This window comes from Globicephala melas, chromosome 12 (assembly GCF_963455315.2).
Source record: "Globicephala melas chromosome 12, mGloMel1.2, whole genome shotgun sequence".
Taxonomy (NCBI): domain Eukaryota; kingdom Metazoa; phylum Chordata; class Mammalia; order Artiodactyla; family Delphinidae; genus Globicephala; species Globicephala melas.
Window position 1 is genome coordinate 43678774 of NC_083325.1, and position 16194 is coordinate 43694967.

Consider the following 16194-nt stretch of genomic DNA (forward strand, 5'->3'; position numbering starts at 1 on the left):
ATTTTATGTTGGATAATTACAAAATCTGAAATCAGATCTATGGGGATCTGAATCTGCCCTTTGTTTTCTGCTTGCTGTTTCTCGTGGTGGTAGCTGTTGTGGCAGTGTGTGTGTGTGTGTGTGTGTGTGTGTGTGTGTGTTAATTGTGAGCTCATTTTGTGGGGGGAAGTTTATCTGTGGGAAAATACTTCTGGGTCTGAGCCAAGGATGCATTGCTTCAGAGAGGATTTGTTTCCTTTTGTGTAGCCAAGCCTGAAACACTTTTCATTTAATTTATTTTAAGCAGCTTTATATTATTGTAGAAGCATACTTGTATGCTGTATATAGAAAACTAGAAAAAATGAGAAAATACAAACATAATTTCAGGGCCTGGAGATTACCATTATTAGCACCTGAATATATGTACTTCTGGATCTCTTTTTCTGCATTTGTGTGTTTGTAAATTATGTATTTATGTGTTTACGTATGTATTTTTTAACTGGGACCACATTATCGCAGATTCTTAGGGAAACAACCCTCCTCAATCTCGAGCAAAGGCCAAGAAGAACTGCTTCTTCTGTGTCTTATTTGCAGGGTTCAGTTTTTAATTTTGTTTTATCTTTTGACAGTTACCTTTTTATTTTCTTTTGAGCTAAGTCAATAAATTTTAAAAGATTTTTAAAAAGCTATCCAGCATTTTTGAACTCCTTCCTTCCTTTCTTTCTAATATTTAGTATTCCTCATTGCCAGAAATAAAAGTCTGTGCTAGGTTTTTTTTAAACTTAAAAAGTTTTTTTTCCTGTATTCCTTCTCTCATTTTCCTCTCTTTGATTTGAGTGAGTTAGGTTCTATGTTATATCTGTTTTGTCTTTTATTCTTATTTTGTGTCAGTATTTCTAGATACATTAAACAAAAGACTAGATAAAGGGGTGCAGTGACTCATTTTGACAATCTTCATCAATCTTGCCCTTATTGGAATGTTGTTAGATCTTTGGTTTCACACTATCTTTAGGGAGATGCAAGTTTTTCTTGAAAATTTTGTGAGACTCCTTGGGAAAGAAGACATAAAAGGCAAGGGGATTTCTTTATCAGAATCTTAAATCATTTGTCAGTGCAACCTAATTCTGTGTTGTCTACTATTGCTTTTTTTTTAACAACTTTATTCAGATATAATTCACGTACTGTATAGCCCATTTAAAGTGTCCTATTCAGTGGTTTTTAGTATATATACAGAGTTATACAACCATCTACACCACCAATTTTGGAACATTTTTATCACCCCAAAAAGAAACCCTGTATCTGTTAGCAGTCACTCCCCATTTCCCCGAACCCTGCATACACACTCATCACCACCACCACCACCCCAACCTTAGGCATCTGCTAATCTATTTTCTGTCTCTATAGACTTGCTTATTGTAGACATTTCATAAAAGTGCAATTGTACAGTATGTGGTCTTTTGTTACTGGCTTCTTTCATTTAGCATAATGATTTCAAGGTTCATCAATGTTGTAGCATGTAGTAATGTTTCATTCTTTTTTATTAAACTACTGTTTTCTTGTTCTTTGTCTTCCTCCTGCCCAAGCTAGGTATTGAAATTGTCTTTGTATTGATCATATTAATTTAATGAAGTTATAGTTGCAGAGATATTTGCGGATGAGGGAATTGTAAAATCCATCAGTTCAGTGGTTTAGATAGGTTCTTAGTGGAGGGTGATTTTATCACCTGGGGGACATTTAGCAAAGACTAGAGACATTTTTGGTTGTTGTACCTAAGAGTACTACTGGCATTAGTGGATAGAAGCCAGGAATGTGGCTAAGCATCTTGCAATGCACAGGACATTTCCCCGTGATTAAGAATTATCCAGCCCAAACAAACATGTGCCTTTCAAATCCAAAACATTATATCACATTGAATTATAGTTCTCTCAGTAGATGTGCTTAACTTTTATGTCACAGGGACAAAGTGGTATAAAAATCTATCTTAAATTCTGGAGTCCAGATATTTAAAATATTTGCATATTTGTCTTTAATATGACATATATGAAATATTTAATAATGAAATATTTAATAATTTAATTAATGATATAATAATCAAAATGTATTTTATATAGTGTATTTAAATCCTGGCTCTCTGTTATGTAGCAGTTGTATAAATGGTACAAATTACTTCCTTGAGCTTTAACGTCTTCATCTATAAAATAAAGATAATAATACTTAGCTGGCAGCTGAGCATTACATAAATTAATAGAGATGAACGTCTTGCAGTATTTCCTGAGCCAGACACAGTTTTAGGTGCTGGGGATGTGGTCGTAAGCGGCAAACATAACAAATAAGATTCCTGTCCTCACAGAGAAGGAGAAACTGGCTAAGCTGACCAAGAAGGAGATACAGGAGGGAAACTAGACAAGCCGTGGTATCACGAAAGCCTACAAAATAAAGTGCTTCTAAAAAGAGGAAATGTCAAAAACATACTTGAGGGAATTGATTGCAAAGGGGCACAGGGAAGCTTTTTGAAATAATGAAAATGTTGACATCATTACTGAAATGGTGGTTTCAAAACTGTGTACATTTGTCAAAACTCATTAAATTGTACACATAAAATTGGTGATTTTTATTGCATGTACATTACACCTCAATAAGTCTGATTTCTAGAAAATGTATATGTCATTGACAACAATTTTTTAAAAAGGGCAAAGGAGCTGTTCTAGATGAAGGGAGACTAAAGAGGTGTAACAAGTGGAGACAGTGTATCTTTGGTTGGATTCTGAATCTCTCCCCCCAAAAGCTATAAAGAATATTTTGATGGAAAATGTGGAAATATGAATGTGGATTATATATTAAAATGTATTGTATCAATGTTAAAAATAAATTATCTAGCCCAAAATGTTAGTTGTGCTAAAATTGAGAAGCCCAAATGTTAATAGTGCCAAGATGATATTATTATTAATGATTTGATTTGTCTTGACTGTCACCATTTTTTAGACACACCTGTAAATATTTCATTAACATTTGCAGGATGACCACTTACACCCTTTTCTTTTAATTAATCTAAGTTTGAATATCAGTGAACTGTTGTAACTTAGAGCTAGAAGTGATTGAGTATCTTAACATTTTGTCAACGTAGTTTCAGATACTTAAAATATTACTGAGTGTTGAAATTCCGCTTGTACCACTGAACCAGTTTACCAAACCCTCTCTACCCGCTCCCTTTCATGCTTCATAGTCTTCCATAAAATCTTTCTAAGGCACTTCTAGGGTATCTTCAGAAATAGGTCATCCATCTTATTTACATGATTAATTGACTTACTAAAATGATTTTTTATTTTCATGTGTAAAACCAAGATAGACATGACCCAGTTTAATATATTGACAGATTTCAAATTAAAGGCCGAATCAGTGCAGTTATTGTCATCTGTTAAATTACCTGACTGTTGGGAAAACCAAAAATTTCCCTGAAAATCTTTCTCAAACAATCAAAAGTATTTTGTTGTATCTCATACGCCCCTCAGAAAAAGTATTTGAGGTAAAATATTTTGTACATTTTGATTGTCTGACTCGCAGAAGGAGTAAGTTTGGGTAGGTTAAAATTCACAAATGTATGATGTCTCCAGGTTTGTTTGTTTTTTAATGTGTTGTTAAGCATCAAGATCATCTTGCAAAAATGATTCTTAGGGAGGAAGAAAATTGACAGAATACCCTGAGATGATTGTTAGTGGGGGGAATTATTTCAGTGAATCTTTTCAGTGATGATAAGTTAATTTAAGTGTTAGTATTCTTCCCTTTTTTATTTTAATGATGTGGAATATGTAAAAGCTCAGTAAAAATTACAATTTCAGATTGCCCTTCTTTTCTGCTGCCTTTCATTGAATGCCAAGGCGTTGAAGCTATAGTGATAAACAGGACAGGCTGTAGCCCTGTTCTCTAGTAGAGGGATAATAGACAAGTAAATAACTAAATCAAATAATTTTGATTGTGATAGTGTAATTTTGTAATTGTGATTGTGATAGGACAGTGAATGTGAGAGGTCTTGAGAGCAGTAACTGGTAACTTTAGATTATCAGAAAGATTGTTGAACACTTCATTACGTTTAAGTGGCAATTCAAACCTTTTCAAATAATTGCTTGATACATAGCAAGCATCTCTTTTTGTCTTGCAAATAAATATTTAAAAATTTTCAAGTCAGAAAATAAGTAAATTATAGCTGTTATGGAAAATTACCTTGGTGCTTTGATTTTTTTTTTTAAGTTATTTTTATTCCTGTGGATGAAGGCAAGAAGGTGAATTTGATTATCAGAGACACAGTCTACAAGTAAAAATCTTAGTCCACTTTTAGAATTCTGTCAGCAGCCGTTGTTTGGTATGACTGCACAAGCTGCAGTTTAAATAAATACTAAAAGAAGCAAGGTGGTTCTTCAGCCACCATTAAAATAATGAACTGAATCATTTGAGGCCTAAAAGACAAGAACACTTTACAATTAATAAATTTATTAGGAAGTTTTTGCATGTTTGACGTCACTAATAGTAAAAGTAAAAATTAGGTCTAGTACCATTAATTTAGTTGCCAGAGAAAGCAGGTACTTTTTAAGGTTTTTCTTTAACATCTGTTATAATAAGCAACATTTGGAGTATTTTTGATACTTTGGTCAGATTTTCTTTTCTTTTAACATCATTCATTTAATTTTTTTCTACATGCTACTAAAATATAATAAAATAGTCTTAATTCTTTTCACTAGTAACACGGATAAAATGCTAAATACAAATAGTATGATAAATGTAATTATGTTTGAGTTTTTAAAACAGATTTAGAGTCCCAAAGGAGAGACTGTCATTCCAGTGTATTCTAGAAATCTTTGAAGCCCATATTTAGTACCTTAGAAATGTATAGTTTTAGTTTTAGTATTTTGTTCAATGTGATTCAAAAAGGGAAATGAGCCCAGACCTTTCCCAGAAGTATTGTTTAAGTTCTTACTGTGAAGGAAGTGTTATGGGTAACTTGTAGGAAGAAGGAGAAACCTGGTTTAAGTTGTCTTTGAATAGTCTCTAGGGTCTGTCTGGCACAAACTTGAAATAGTCTTTCTTAAGTGCTTTAGCAACATGAGTTTCAATTCACAGAAACTTGTGTATCAGTTTTAAAAGTTTCTAAACTAAAACTAAAAAAATAGTTAATATACCATTTTTATAGAAAAGTTATACAAAGTCAATTAAAAATAATAGGAATGAAATGACTTGTATCTTTCAAAGCACTTCTGTTATTTTCCTATTAAGATAATCTCTGCCATTCTTTCTTATTCTGTCTTTATTTTTATTAATTATTGATGTTCTGCAAATTTTTCTGGACTGTCTTCATACCAGGATAGATTTTCTACCAATTCAGTGAAGCTTTGCTTTAGTGGTCTTGAAAATTCTCAAATTCTCTATATTTGAATATTTGCATATCTTTCAAAACTTGCATCCTTCTCCTTATCTCCACCTCTTGTTCCCTGGTTTCATTTTATTGTTAGCCCTTATCACCAAAAACATTTACTTATTTTCTTTCTACCCCTTCAAAAATGTAAATTCCATGGGAGCAAGGATTTTTGTTTCTTCATTGCTTTATTTCCAGTATCTAGAATAATGTCTGACAGATAATAAACATGCAATAAATATTTGTTGAATGAGTGGCTGTCCTGATTTTCTCAAAACTTTCTCCACTTTCTATTGTATTGTTAAAACTCTTTCTTTTTCTGTACTTTTTTTTTTTTTTTTTTTTTTTGCGGTACGCGGGCCTCTCACTGTTGTGGCCTCTCCGGTTGTGGAGCACAGGCTCTGGACGCAAAGGCTCAGTGGCCATGGCTCATGGACCCAGCCGCTCCGCGGCATGTGGGATCTTCCTGGACCCGGGCACGAACCCGTGTCCCCTGCATCGGCAGGCGGACTCTCAACCACTGCACCACCAGGGAAGCCCTATACATTTTTAAATAGGTTTCTCATCACTTTACTAACAAATTGAAGTCTCTTCACTTATTCATTTACATATGTTATCATTCTTAACCCATTAATTAACAACAAATTAATTGTTGCTCCTGCTTAACAAAGTAGTATTTATCTTGGACTAAGTTATGTATTGTTTTTCCATTTCTTAGCACCTTAATAATGAACATCTTTAGAGCTAGGTGAAGTCTGGGAAGTCTCAGGATGTTATAGTAGAGCTTTAACAATAACAATCAGTTTTTCTAACCTCTGATTTCTTTTATGTCTTGTGTATTTTTTAATGTTACTTGTAAGATTGGAATTGGGAAATAGGAATTTTTACAAAAATGTAGCTAGAATTCTCTGAAGAACCCAAAGAACCAAATAGAGGTTTTAGAATAATTTGGGTTTTTTAAATTTGTATAATTTTTAGCTGCCTTACCTAATATTAGCACTTTCAGACATAACAAAATCAGTACTTGGAAATAAAGTAAAAGGTAGATTTTTTTTTCATTAACTCTAATATTTAATAACCATCATTTGGGCTTCCCTGGTGGTGCAATGGTTAAGAATCTGCCTGCCAATGCAGGGGACACGGGTTCGATCCCTGGTACGGGAAGATCCCACATGCTGCGGGGCAGCTAAGCCCATGCGCCACAACGACTGAGCCTGTGCTCTAGAGCCCGCGAGCCACAACTACTGAGTCCGCATGCCACAACTACTAAAGCTGGCACGCCTAGAGCCTGTGCTCTGCAACAAGAGAAGCCTCCACGATGAGAAGCCCGTGCACCGCAATGAAGAGTAGCCCCTGCTTGCTGCAACTAGAGAAAGCCCGCGCGTAGCAATGAAGACCCAACGCAGCCAAAAATAAAAAAATAAATTTGTTAAAAAATAATAACCACCGTTTAAAAAAACTTTACACTTTTGTTTCACTTCTTACCCTTCTCAGCAAAAGTCACACACATAGTAAGTCAAGGAGCTGAAATTTAAGCCTAAGTTTTCTGACTTGACTCTACCATAGTACTCTATACTAGGCATTCACATTCCACCATACTAGAGTACATCTTTAGATACACAGAGGTACGTTTGAATTTGCTTCATCCAAATATAATCAAACGTGATAGTGTACAGGTTAAGCAAACTGTATTAACACAGGAGGTCACTGATGGTACCATATGATGAAAGAATATATGAGATTGCTTTTATCTTTGTGGAGAGACTAAGATAGCATTAGAGAATGAGGTGTTAGAATAGGCAGGAAGTGGGGAGCCACCTGAGGAAGAGGATGTAAGAAAGAGGTGGTGAACCATATTAAAGATTAGTACCTATTTGGACAATTTCCTTATAACTCTGCCAACATAGAATGTTACATGGTACATCAATAAAATAGATTGTCTTGACTTAGATTATCTCCACTAAAAAGGATATAAACAAAACAATGATTGCTTTTTTTTTTTTTTTTTTTTTTTTTTTTTTGCGGTACGCGGGGCTCTCACTGTTGTGGCCTCTCCTGTTGTGGAGCACAGGCTCCGGACGCGCAGGCTCAGCAGCCATGGCTCACGGGCCCAGCCGCTCCACGGCATGGGGGATCTTCCCGGACCGGGGCACGAACCCATGTCTCCTGCATCAGCAGGTGGACTCTCAACCACTGCGCCACCAGGGAAGCCCAATGATTGCTTTTTTTAATGCATCTCTCTTATTTATGCTTTCTTTTAAATATGTACAAATATAGTCCTGAAAATTTTGCTTTAGGGCAAGGAAACTAAAAATTGCAATTAATTTGAAATTTATTTCTTTAAGTCCATTTAGCTGTTACATACTTGGCTATAGAATATTTTATCTTGGCATAACTTGCTTTTAACTGGAAAACTCATTTATTAAATATCCAAACTCAGTATCAATCCTTGGAATAAGTGATTTTAGCAATTTTTGACACTTACTATTCTTAACTGTATTTACTAATGTGATGCACATACTGAATATGTAGTTTTCTCTAAATGTGTGCATATTTTTGGTGTTAGTTTTTTTAAGACTAGTAAATATAACACTGAAGAAATTTTTTGAAACTTTCTAATACATATCTGAAAGAAATTACAGATAAAAGATCAATTCTACCTAGCCTCTGGTGTCATGTCACACTCTGGCTATAGGAAACCGCTTTTGAGGATCTAGAATCACACATCTTTAAAAAAGTAATAAAGGTTAACTTTTCATGGTTATTTGCTTCCTCATCGTAGTGTTAAGGAAAGAATGATTCAGAAGGAATTGAATACTTAACAAAAAATTATTCCTCAGCAACTAGTTATGTCTGAATGTGTAGTGAAAGCCAAATTGTAAAGACACTCACAGTTATTTCATAATCTTGCAAAGATTCAGTATTATCACATTAAACTAATCAATCCTGTAGTCTAATTCATCCCAGACCCTTTGTAGCATGTCATTGTTAGTAGTTATAGTGATAGACATGATGTGTTCTCTCATTTCCTGAAAGAAGAGGTAGTATAAACAGAAGATGCATACTTAGTGTATAACCAAAATGAATAATTTGGAGGCATTCAATTTTCTGAATCATCCTGTACCATCAGAATTTGTATATATTCTTGTCACAAAAAGTTTGACAGAAGTCAAAGGAAGTAAAACATGAATTGTAGATAGGAGAGAAATAACGAGTCACTGAGGAAGAGCTCACTTTCATGAAATACTCGTAAGATACGATTTTTAATGAACTAACTAGCTTTCTTAATTTTACTATCAGTTGATTTTTTAGTTCTCTCAGAGAGAAGTAACAAAAAAAACTCAAGATACACACACTTGATCTTTTAATTGAGGAAAGTTGTTTAATTATCTAATACCTAAAATTCAGATTTCCAAATAATAGGTATTAGACCAGTTCAACTTGGACACTTATTTGATGGACATTTGATATGTTTATTAACTTAAGCCTATCTGATAATTGTAATTTTAGTTATTTAATTCATTAACTTATAGTTGCAAAAGATTTAAGACTTTTTAGACATCTTTTTTTTCACATTTTTTAAGCTTTTTAATTGCAGTATACCTCTGTAGGTAAAGTATGCCTACAGAGATGTGCACGAATCATAAGTTACAGCTTGTTGAGTAATTATCCTGTCAGCATTACCCATATAACAACCTTTGGGTATCTTTTTGTAGGAGACTTTGCAGCAGTTGATTATGATGTCTTTGCCAAATGTCTTAATCATTGGCAAAAATCCCTTTTCTGGTAAGTATTAAAATTAGCATAATGTGATAATAAAGTCTTATCTTTGTGTAGTATTATGATGCTTACCAAGATCTTGCTAATTTCCATTAACTCACTAGGTTTTTTGTGAGTCTATAGGGAAAGTTGGAGGTGATATTCCATTTTATATAGAGAAAGTAAACAGAATGTTTGTAAGTCGTAGATGGGATCAGACATACATTTTACATTAAGTCCAGTGTTTTTTTTTTTACTCTACCAAGTCGATACTTTTCTGTGATGATTTTTAGTGTCTTATAAACAAGTATAGAAGATAAGTACAGCAGTTATAAGCTTAAAAGAACATAACCTTAGAAAAGAAGTGATTTTGAAATAATTTCTAGGTTTTATAGCTACTATCTACCATTGCCAAAGTTGTTTGAATCTGAGGTTTTACTGATTGATATGTTGTAATTTATATTAAACTGCTTTTGAGTGGAAAAAAGATGAGAAGCAGTTTCTTAGATAATTTAAATTATTTTCTTCAAAGTTTCTGCCCTTTACCAGATTTTAAGTGCGACATGTTCAGGGTTTTAATTTTTGAACAGTTGGGGAAATTAGCAGCTACCTAACAGTTTCAACAAAGGACTTATTCTTACAAGCATGTAACCCAAATCAAGTATATCTTCTCCAATTCCCAGTCTCACCCTCAGTCAAAACAAACAAAAATAAAACCAAAATAAAAACGAAATCCAAGCAGCTGTTTTCATTGAGCAAACTACAAATTAGATGGGGTGAATTAGGAGTTTAGATACTCTTTCGAGATATTCTGGAATATTTTAATATACAAATAAAAAATGTAAAAAACATTTTGTATGTAGAATGGAATTGTTTTCAATTCCACATGCATTTAATAATTACTTACCAAGTTAGAGGGACCAGGAATATAAAGAAAATGGTTTATGCTCTGGAGGGTCTTGTGTTGTGGCGAGAGATACACAGATTACTGGGAAATCATGTAATAATTAGTGCAAAGTAGAGAGATGTAAGAATGTTAAGGCTTATAAAATATGGAGCCATTGATTATTCTTAAAGTTGGTAGATTAGTGAGGGTTGGAGACCATTGGTGGTTGGGTCAGGGAAGACAACACAGAGATGTTAGAGCTGTGCCTAGGATTGTGATTAGATTAGTAAGTAGTTCATTAGAGGGACGAAGGGTAGGGAAGAAAGACAGGCAGAGGGAGTAACAGAAGTTAAGGCAGTGGTGTGTGTATATATGTATGTATATTTGGGGAAGCATGATTAGTGTGGCTAAGAAGGTAGGTTGTTTCATGGAGAGTAGGAGGAAATGTTTGAGAAGACAGATTGGCCTGATGGTGAAATTCTGGCCAGAGAAGTGACTTTTTTTTTGTCAGCTGAATGTTTTAAGAAAATTTGAATTGAATGCTGTTGGACAGTGAATGTACTGTCCAGTTCTGTTACAGACCATAAACTTTATTCAGCTTGTTATATACATTTATTTTACCAGCCTCACCGTAACTGATATTTAAGGTTTTGATTTTCATGAATCTACGCAGGGGAAAGCCGTTTACATTTTATAGGTAGATGAATCATATAAGGTCAGTGTTTCAGAAAGAAAACACCAATAGGCCTAAGACCTATTAGGAACCATTTTGGCTGGCTGTGGCATGTCTCTATAGTAGAGGTTCCTAATTTGGTATGCTGGTGTAGTATAATGACGTACGGAGAAGTAGTGGATTTAGAGTTAGCATCCTTTATCACACAGAGCTTTGAAAGCTGTTTTATCTGTACTGCAGCCCTTCAAAATTCCTCTTACCATATTGTGCACACACAGAGCTGCTTTTCTGAATTCTCCACTGCACTTATAAACTTAATCCCTTGGTCAAGTTGTTGTGAATATCACCTCTAGAAGTAATACTACCACTCTAAGAGAGTTGAACTAAAGTAAAATGTTGTACTTAGTAGTTGTTTTTATTTCAGAACAAGGCACAGAAGAAGTTAAAAAGTTGCTTTTACTTTTACTGGGTTGCGCAGTTCAGGTAAGTTAAAATAATTCTTCGTATTTTTATTTTAATAACTTTTTATAAATTTTTCAGGCTCTAGTTTCTGAAAGACTTAAGGATGGGCCATTGGTGTTCAAAGTCCATGTTAGAAAATTTTAAATAACTGTATAACCTCCTAAGGAGAAGGTTTTTGAAGAAAAACACTCATTCTGTTACTTTATTTCAAACTTTAGTTATATTATCAGGTAGTCATAATCATTTAAAACATTTAATTCTTTTTTTTTATTCGAGGCTTTTAAAGGCCCCAGCTTTTCAAGTTTCCCTAGAGGTACCCTTAAAAACCTCTCCCAGAACATCCTATGATTTATGCACGCATGTGTGTGTGTTACAGAAGGGAAGAGGATTGATGATCAAAAGGAGGCAGAAATTATGAAATCACGATAATCTGCTGGCTTAGGAATCAATTAATGTAATAGAATTAGAAGTAACTTTAGTGCCCATAACACTTTAAAAACTGTATATAAAGATAAAAGAGAGCTTAATTTTAAGTGGAGAAAAGTTTGCTGATGATGATTTAGTCTTCACAAGAGTCTTTATAGTTGGAAGTGAAACTGTTTATAGTTCTGTTTTTAACACCATACTCTCTTTATGCTCTAGAGCTGGGCTGTCAGTAGAATAGCCACTAGCCACGTGTTGCTATTTAAGTTTAAATTAGTTACAATTGAATAAAATTACAGTTTCAGTTTCTCAGTTGCACTAGCTATATTTCAATAGTCAGTAGCCACAGTTAGCTAGTGAGTACTTGTATTGGACAACACTGATATTCTGATTATTCAACTTCAAAGTGAATCTTCTCATTCTATCTTTTTTCCGTCTTGGTACTCTTTCTCGTTTCTAGCCTTCAAGAACCTATCAGCTTCATTCGATATTCTTTAAGAAAACCTAACCTATTTATAAAACATTTTCAGAATTCTTAAAACTTTCAGAGTTTGAACAGAGGTGAGATTTAGTACAAATTGTGGGTATTTTAAGGTAAAGGAAGAATTCTCATTGATCTGTGTTGAAACTGTGTTACAGGGTGAGCTTTTAAAGGTAGTATAAATAAACAGTGGCTCTAGGACTTAGAAAAGGGAAGTGTATGTGTTTAAACTGAAGGCAGACAAAGGTATGGCAGTTGAATTGGGGAACCCTTCAGTGAGTCATACTTATTATAACCCTGCCATTTTATATATGTTCACTGGCTCAAACTATACATAAGTCACTTTTGGAAGCATAACATTTAAAAATTGGGGTTACCATACCTAAAAAGTTAGTTATTTTATATATGCCGCAAATGTACTATCCGAAAGTCATTCTTAATTGTTCTCACTATGCCTGTCAAATATTATTTACTAGACCAAAAAAATTCTTGTTTTTAAACCTGGTAGTTTTTATCACATCCCTCCAAAACTCTGACTTCCTAGTCATAGATGGGAACTGTACATTTCTCATAATTTAATTTTAAATTTAATTTAAAATTAAGTTAATTTAATTTTAAATTTCATTGAATTTCTATATCATCCTAATAATTTTGCTTTTATAGGATAAGGAACTTTCTGCACTGATAGAAATGTGCTTAATTAAATTAAATTTTATGGAAGTAGAAATAAAATATTATGATGTACACTAGTCATTAGAGAAATGCAAATCAAAACTACAGTGAGGTATCACCTCACACCAGTCAGAATGGCCATCATCAAAAAATGTACAAAGCATAAATGCTGGAGAGGGTGTGGAGAAAAGGGAACCCTCTTGCACTGTTGGTGGGAATGTAAATTGATACAGCCACTATGGAGAACAGCATGGATGTTCCTTAAAAACCCAAAAATAGAGATACCATATGACCGAGCAATCCCACTGCTGGGCATATACCCCGAGAAAACCATAATTCAAAAACAGTCATGTACCACAATGTTCATTGCAGCTCTATTTACAATGGCCAGGACATGGAAGCAACCTAGGTTTCCATCGACAGATGAATGGGTAAAGAAGATGTGGCACATATATACAATGAAATATTACTCAGCCATAAAAAGAAACAAAACTGAGTTATTTGTAGTGAAGTGGATGGACCTGGACCTAGAGTCTGTCATACAGTGTGAAGTAAGTCAGAAAGAGAAAAACAAATACTGTATGCTAACATATATATGGAATCTAAAAAAAAAAACTGGTTCTGATGAACCTAGGGGCAGGACAGGAGTAAAGACACAGATGTAGAGAATGGACTTGAGGACACGGGGAGGGGGAAGGGTAAGCTGGGACGAAATGAGAGAGTAGCACTGACATATATACACTACCAAATGTAGAATAGATAGCTAGTGGGAAGCAGCCGCATGGCACAGGGAGATCAGCTTGGTGCTTTGTGACCACCTAGAGGGGTGGGATAAGGAGGGTGAGAGGGAGATGCAGGAGGGAGGGGATATGGGGTTATACGTATGCATATAGCTGATTCACTTTGTTATACAGCAGAAACTAACACAATACTGTAAAGCAATTATACTCCAATAAAGTTGTTTAAAAAATGTTATGATATAATAAATGTGTAGAGTGTAAATCAGAACCTTGCTAAGTTTCTTACTGACCAAAGAGCCAAGTTTCCTTTTTTGAGTATAGTGTCTTCACTAGTAGTTCAGTAATTGGCCCAAGAGATGCAACTAAGCTAGACAAGGCAGTGCTGTCTGTTTTGTATGCACTTCTCATTTGGTAGCTGTAAGAATACCGTTAAACGCAGTTGGATTGCAGTATAAGAGAGGTAGACAAGAGGCAGAGAGTAAGATGCATGTTAAACTGTTATTCAGTACTGAATGGAAAGAAAAAGATGAGGTTTGCATTGTAATATTTTTAGTTTATATAACGTTTTTTAAAAGGTACACAATAAATAATTGCTGCCTTTATTCCACTTGATACATGTGTACTTGTATATACATTCTTAAATTTTGCCCCTGGTAACTTTGTGTTAGAAACAAATCAAATATTTATTGTATTACCTTATATGTGTTGAACTGGGCCACAAAAGTAGGTTTCTTTTATTGAGATTGATAGGATGAAGATGTGAGAATGAATTGTAAGCCTGAAGTAAAAATTGCTTAAAATTTTTTTTCCAAGAAAAAGGACTGTGTTGTTTGATGATAGGCAAAGGCTGACTGAGCATTTTGGCTGTATTCCGAATTCTGCCACTGACTCACTGTGTTTTTTGGCAAGTAACTTATCCTCTCTGAAACAAGTTCTTGATTCTTTACTTCTCTGTTTGTAAAGTTAGCCTAATTATATTGTACTGACCTTAGATGGTTTGTGTAATGGTTACCCGCTTTAGAACTTAAAACTTTTCAGCGTAAAAATGGTATGGATTTTCAATATGTTGCTTTTTAAATAAATATTTCTAAATTGTTATCTTTCTATTAGGGTAGGTGTATTAGAGATCATTTAAATGCAAAACAAAACCCTCATTGTGCTGTTCAAAATGTAGCCAAGCTTTTTAGCTTAATGAATTTTTGGTTATTTACAACATGTTAACAACTATACCCTATAAAGTATGAATGATTGGTTTATTCGTTTCTCTTAGTGTCAGAAAAAAGAAGAATTTATTGAAAGAATTCAAGGTTTAGATTTTGATACAAAAGCAGCAGTTGCCGCACATATTCAAGAGGTAATAATCTGTATACAATTTTTATGTATTTTTATGAAGCTTGTGGTATGTTTTATTTGTATGTCTCCCCAAATACCATCATGGATTAAGCAAGAATAAATCAAAGTCAATTATAGATGAACTCTGCTTTTAGAAAAATTATCTTCTTTTCTTTAGACATAGTTTCTTAAATGAATTATCTTCTACGTGGCACAGTGCTGACTACAGATGTACTGTTGCCTTTATCCATAGGGATATAGGCAGAAAGTGCTATTTGAGGAACGTATATTTCTTTGTTAGACATCACAGCATGAATAGTATAGTAAATGGAAGCAGCACAAAGTGGATCACTGCCTGTAATTCAAAACTAAAGTGAGGTAAGATGATAATACTAACCTATTAGTATTATGTGATTCCAGTGATTTTTTTTTTTTAGTGAATGGGCACAGCATAATTTCTACTGAAGATATTACTTGAATTATAAACACATTAGTGATTTATAACATCCATATAAAAACCTAAATGGAGGACATAGTGTACAATGTCAGATAATTGAAGCTAATATTTATTTGTTAAGATTGTGTTTAAAAGCTGCTATTTCTGCATCTGTCTAGTCTTGGGCTTTTAATCTTGCGTACTTTAGAGTTTTTAGAACTACAGCATGTTAAATTTTACATGCTGATTAGAAAGAGAACTAAGGAAAGGGAGAGAGTTTTAAATAGTGAGAATTGTTGTGTTTAAATATTCTCTATTTAAATGACTTTGTGTTCCATATATCATCTTTTCTCTTAGTTAATATTCAAACAGCCCCGCTTTCTGGTCAGTAATATTGTCAGCAGTAAGTGTATTAGTACTCTACAAGATACAGTTTTGTTGGTAGTTTCCCTTTATATATACATATATATGTTCATTTCTGTTAGCTTTGTGATTTGTATTTGATTTTGAATAAATGCTGAGTACCGCAAGTTACTAAATTTGCCACCATTCTTGAAAGTGTTATTTTTGCTGTTTATTGTGAAAGTTAAAGCAAAATATCAGAATCACAGTGAGAAATGGAAAGCAAGAAATAAGTATTTCACTCATATAACTTTTCCATTCTTTTAAAACTCTTTATACTGAGCGTCCTTTTCTCCTAAGTTTCTATGACAGTGTCTTCTTCAGAATCTATAAAGACTTAGCTTTTCAAGTATAAAAGTGCAATAACCTATATCCTACAGGATTAAAACTTTTGCTTTTGAATTCAAGTACAATAAACTTAGTCTTATCTAAGGAAAAGATTAATTGAGTTTGTTAAAGCAGTTGCCAGACCTATTAGTATTACCTTCCCTTAAGAATGTCTTGAATTAAGTATTTTATTTTTGGGACTTCCCTGGTGGTCCAGT

At 33.8% G+C, this 16194-nt stretch overlaps 1 protein-coding gene across 11 annotated transcripts in view; it reads left to right on the forward strand.

Moving 5' to 3' along the window:
- Window positions 1-16194, forward strand: part of CCDC88A (coiled-coil domain containing 88A) — a 193856-nt gene that overhangs the window by 98315 nt on the left and 79347 nt on the right. For all 11 annotated transcript variants that reach the window (XM_060309849.2, XM_060309848.2, XM_030877233.3 and 8 more), the window contains 3 exons: window positions 9100-9169; window positions 11126-11184; window positions 14750-14833. In XM_060309849.2, coding sequence (XP_060165832.1) covers window positions 9100-9169; window positions 11126-11184; window positions 14750-14833 — 213 coding nt within the window. The remainder of the gene's footprint in view (window positions 1-9099; window positions 9170-11125; window positions 11185-14749; window positions 14834-16194) is intronic.